At 38.0% G+C, this 5,041-nt stretch overlaps 1 protein-coding gene across 1 annotated transcript; it reads left to right on the forward strand.

Annotated features, from left to right (window-relative positions):
• The first annotated feature begins 263 nt into the window (after positions 1–263).
• On the forward strand, positions 264–4,746 carry tfb2m (transcription factor B2, mitochondrial). Its single transcript, XM_015401791.1, has 10 exons — positions 264–306; positions 706–1,036; positions 1,418–1,607; positions 1,700–1,791; positions 1,864–2,017; positions 2,261–2,409; positions 2,595–2,684; positions 3,372–3,431; positions 3,515–3,663; positions 3,856–4,746. The coding sequence occupies exons 2-10, from the start codon at positions 767–769 to the stop codon at positions 4,043–4,045; spliced, it is 1,344 nt and encodes a 447-aa protein (XP_015257277.1). The 5' UTR covers positions 264–306; positions 706–766; the 3' UTR covers positions 4,046–4,746.
• The last annotated feature ends 295 nt before the right edge of the window (positions 4,747–5,041 follow it).

Consider the following 5,041-nt stretch of genomic DNA (forward strand, 5'->3'; position numbering starts at 1 on the left):
TTTTTTTTTTTTTTTTTTTTTTTTTTTTTTTTTTTTTTTTTTTTTGCCATGTAGTCCACACTCCATACCAGTTGGTGGCGGTAATGCTCACCTAACGTTTTTTGCCAACCGCCAATAAAACTCAATAAGAAGAAGAAGAAAAGTGGCGTCATCATCATGCGCGTCCAGCACCACGAGTGTTGCAAAAACAAATTTACTCGAAGGGTCATGATGCGGCTCAATGTCACTGAGTTTTGCTGTCAATCTCAGATACGGAGGGATGCTTTAACTATTTAGAATAAAAAATATTAAACAGCCTGCAGAAAGGTAAGTTATTTATTATATGACAACGCCGGAATTTCCTTAAGCGCTGGATGTAGTAATGTTCGTGCACAGCTAGCCAGGTTAGCTAATTTAGCAGAGTGTTAAAGTTAATAAACTGTTCGCCCATTAAACTAAAAGCTATACGTTTGACTTTGCGCGTTTATTACAGTCATCATGTTGGTTTAAGATAACTTCTTGAATGTAAGGTACAAGTGTTATAACAGCTATAATTTTATTAACCTTAGATTATTTGTCTTAAGTCCCTTATATAATGAAGGGATGAAAGTTGATGCTGTATCTAGCTGGTTAATACTTAAGAGAGATTCTATGGCAAAGTAGATCTTGAAAAGAGTGATATTATAAGACGCTAATCTTTTTATTTATTTATTTATTTTTTTTTAGATATATTCCATGTAAGGTTTCCCCCATCTCATCCATCGTGATTCATGTCTACTGATTCACCATGGCCACCCAGATTTGTAGAGTCCTGGAGCTGATGCTGCGCTCTTCTTGTTGCACAATCAATAGAAGTAGATCATGTTTACGTAAGGCAGTGCTGGTCCCAACAACCTGTGTCCCTGGGGGTCATATTCTACTTAGAAGGGCTTATAGCCTTGACTCTTGTGGCCCTGGTCGGCCCTCGCTGGGACCCAGTTCACATCAGGCTCGTTCAGAGAGGATCTCCCCTTCCTCAGCACTGGTACACAGAAACCTGTCTGCTGCAGCGGTACAGGTTGGTAAAACTGATGGATTCAATAGATTTAAAGACGTTGATTACATTTTCTTGGTTAATCCTGATTTGAACATATTCTTTTGAATACACATCAATGATTTTTTTTCTTTATTATTGTGGCACTTTTTAGTAAAACAGAAATGTTAAATAAATTAATATATAAATGAATTATAACATTATCCCTGTTAATGCATCAAAGTATGTGCTCCAATATTCTCATAGATGGAAAGTGGCAAAAGATTTTAGTTGTAATCTTTTTCATGGATATTTAAGAAATATTATTTTGTGCTATAGGACAACAATGAAGATAACTATTTTAATTCAACTTTGTTTAATATATGTCTGGTTGATGGCGGTGTGTGAATGCATCCTTTTTGGCAGGGCCAATGTCGTCCTCTGTGCCAGTATGACTATCTGGATCTTGGAGAGGTAGAGGAAAATGTTCGCTGTGCACAGGCTTGTAAGAAAATGAGACACTTTATAGTTAAACCAGACCTAGCCAACGTGGTTGCACAGCATCTGGGTCCTGACCTGCAGAATGCCAAAACTGTTATTTTTGACTGCAATCCAGGTTAGTAAACTTAGATCTACATTTTAAAATGTTCTTCAAACTTTGTGCAACATTTATTGCTAAGTCTGTTTATACATGTCCTGTTTTTTTAGGTCCTGGAGTGTTGACGAGAGCGTTGCTTAATGCTGGAGCTCAGAGAGTTTTTGCTCTCGAGGGAGACAGGGCCTTCCTACACGATCTCCAGGTAAAAAGCTTTGTCTGAGGATGTTTTATTTCTTTTGAAGGTAGAATTATTAATTTTGGATTTATGTTTCAGGAATTGGAGGGCCGCCTTGATGGTCAGCTAGAGGTGGTTCACTGCGACTATTTTAGGCTTGACCCCATCGGCAGTGGCAATGTGAAGCCTCCCACCATGTTTACTGATAAATTGTTCACTGACCTGGGAATATCAGAGGCTGCTTGGACTGATGGTGAGGAGGAATAAAGTTGCATAACCACCAAAGTTTTCTACTATAGTTCCAAATCCATTAAACAAGAATTCCTTTTTACTTTACTATCCTTGACCTGACAATACCTAAAACACTATTTTAGGCAGTTTAGTTTTTTTTTTTATTTTGTGCAAAAAAAGAAAAAAACAAGAAAACAAACAAATGTAAATCTTTTGAGACATTTAAAGGGTGTTTATTAATGTGTTTATTTGTGCACCTCTGCAGACATCCCTGTGAAGGTGGTGGGAATCCTGCCCCAGCGGAACGAGCGTGGCATGCTGCTGAAGATGGTTTATGCTCTGTTCGAGCGATTGTCTGTCTACAGATATGGAAGAATAGAGCTCAACCTCTTCATCAGTGAGAGGGAGTACAAGGTAGATAAAAATAATATATTACGTATTTTAACTAGAATTAAATAGTGGATTAAACATATGAACAAAAGCAAATAATTATCACATTTGTCGCTGATATAAACCAAACATTTCTATTTTGTGGTACTGATTTTAGTTTATCTGGTGTTAACTGATCTAATGATGTGTAAACCTTGTTAATCCATCAGAAACTGGTGTCACGTCCGGGGGACATGATGTACTACAGAGCCTTTGGTGTTCTCTGGCAGATGGCTTGTGACGTTGAACTTTTGCACAAGGTACAAGCAAGTTTGTGAAATGTGCTACCATAATCATCATGTCTCCTAAATGTCTGTGACTTTGCAAAATATTATATTGCTGTCGCTCCATCAACCTAGTTAAGTTAATACGCTGTTGGTTTAAAAAAAAATTCCAGCAGTAATATGCTGTCAGTAGGCATTATGGAATTGGCTCTTGCTACATTATTTTAAATTAATTTACTTTTACTTAAACAGGGAGTCTCATTTGTATTAGGATCTATTTTATAAAGCAGCCTTGCCAAGGTAGCAGCTATAAATTAGAAGCTGCAATATAAATAATCACCTAATAAAATGCAATAAAAGATTAAAATTTTGTAGAAACTTGATGACTTCTAAACAAAAACAGTGAGTTTTCACTTTCACTTCATATTATAAAAATCCAGTATGGATAAAGATTTTTATAATTTCATGGCCTCAGTGCATATTTGGGTGTTGTGGTTTTACCAAAGTTGTTTCAATGCGCTGTGGTTTGCTGTATCCATCAATAAGTCTAGGAGGGGCCAGGATGGGATGGAAACTTTTGAGTAGTTTTGGAACTTCAAATTTTTAAATCCTTGGATGAACTTTTATACTAGTAACCGACTCATGTCTGCAGCACATCATCAGCTCAAATAGGGGAACATTAGTTCGCCTTTCAATCCTCAACCTCTTTTTCTCTGTGTGCAGGAGCCCTGGGAGTCATTTATTGTGTCTTCAAGGCAGAGTGTACCTAGCTCCAAGGGCAGGGTAACGGAGCAACTCCATTAACAGCAGTGATATAAGAATGTCTTAGAGGTTTTTATGCTACATCTGGCCTTTTTCTCCCCCAGCTTCCAAATGACCACCTGTGCCTGGTCCGCCTACGTCCACGGGCCGACCTCTTCTCCGCAGGCCTCACCCCCTCAAATGCCTCCACTCTGCTGATGATGGTCAAACAGTGTTTAGCAAAAAGGAAGGTCAAACTCGTCGACAGGCTCAAGTAAGCCGGTTTGCATTAACCAAAGCTATCACACTAATTATACATGTAGCTTCAAAACCGAGTTCTGTGATGGTAATTAGAAGACTCGGCAAATGTTTCCCTGTTACAGTAGCACAAGCTGCTCCACTTGAAAAATCTGCTTTTTCATCTTTTTTTCTGTGCCTCTTATTTGTTGCCTTTTGATGTTTTTAGTCTGTGGTCACCTGATAGTGGCAGCAAGCTGGTGTCAGAGCTGGGCTTGCCTGAGGACATCCTGACTGGCAACGTGTATCCAGAGGAGTATCTTCGGCTTTTCCAGCTGATGGACAAGAGTCAGGAGTTCACACAGAGCTGGCTTTATGAAGAGATACTGGAGAACACACAGAGGGAAGGCTGGGGCTAAAATAGGACAAAGATGGGACACTTTCAGACCGACTGAACTCAAACACAGCAGGACATCCAGACTTGTACGAAACAAACTGAACTTAAATATATGTTTGAGTACAACTGATGTGCTGATTAAGGAAGGTAATATGTATGTTTAGCCATACAAGTGTAACAAATGATTTATGAGTTTATCATAAATAGCTCTGTTACTGAAACTGATTAAATGTTTGTGTGGGTTTGTGAAGACCAATTAAGGTATGCTTTACATGACTTTTTTTTTTAAATCATGTTGCTGTGACTTCATAGTTTGGACAGAGGCACCCTTCATACATCACTGAAACATCAGGATATGCAAATGATCTCATAACTCCAACATGCCTCTCTGGATAACACAGTCCCAGTTCTGTTCAGTCAGTAATCCGCAGTAGCAGCTTTACTACCTTCCTACATCATGGCGTGAAGTGAACCTGTCGTTTGGGGAGAGAAGCAATGCAGTAGTACGTTTTACAACATAACAAAGTCTGTATTGTATTTTCATATTTCCATGGGTCACCAATTGTATCCAATTATGTAAAATGTAATGCTTTATGAGATGTTTAAACTGTTATTTAATTTAAAAACAGACATTTTTTACATTTTACCCAGGTTTTAATGGTCCTCTGCCTGATGATACATTAAAGCATTTCTTTGCTTTCCTGGTAATAATAAAAAGAAAATTTGATGATTCGAGCTTTGTACACTTTATTTCTTTGTACTTTGTAAAGACCAGACATAAACCCAACTTTGATCCAACACTGTACAGTAGATGTGAAAGCTCATTTGTGGAAAATCTATTCTAATCTGAATTATTCTGAACCTTGAAAAGAATTACCAGTAGTTAAATTCTCAGTCTCAACTAGAGGTGGAATGAGTACCAAAATAAATGTACTCGAGTAGCAGCACTATTGGGTAAAAGGCTGCCCAAGAACTGAGTAACGATCAACAACATATAACATCTGATGTAATATTTGAA

The sequence above is a fragment of the Cyprinodon variegatus genome, unplaced genomic scaffold (assembly GCF_000732505.1).
Source record: "Cyprinodon variegatus isolate N-32 unplaced genomic scaffold, C_variegatus-1.0 Scaffold1259, whole genome shotgun sequence".
In the NCBI taxonomy this organism is placed as follows: Eukaryota; Metazoa; Chordata; class Actinopteri; order Cyprinodontiformes; family Cyprinodontidae; genus Cyprinodon; species Cyprinodon variegatus.

What these genes read in the sequence shown, in the direction of transcription:
- tfb2m (XM_015401791.1), top strand. Translation starts at nt 767, where the DNA reads ATGGCCACCCAGATTTGTAGAGTCCTGGAGCTGATGCTGCGCTCTTCT. An exon ending in AGAGGCTGCTTGGACTGATG is followed by an intron (nt 2,018 to 2,260) that starts GTGAGGAGGAAT and finishes GCACCTCTGCAG; the next exon opens with ACATCCCTGTGAAGGTGGTG. An exon ending in ACGTTGAACTTTTGCACAAG is followed by an intron (nt 2,685 to 3,371) that starts GTACAAGCAAGT and finishes CTCTGTGTGCAG; the next exon opens with GAGCCCTGGGAGTCATTTAT.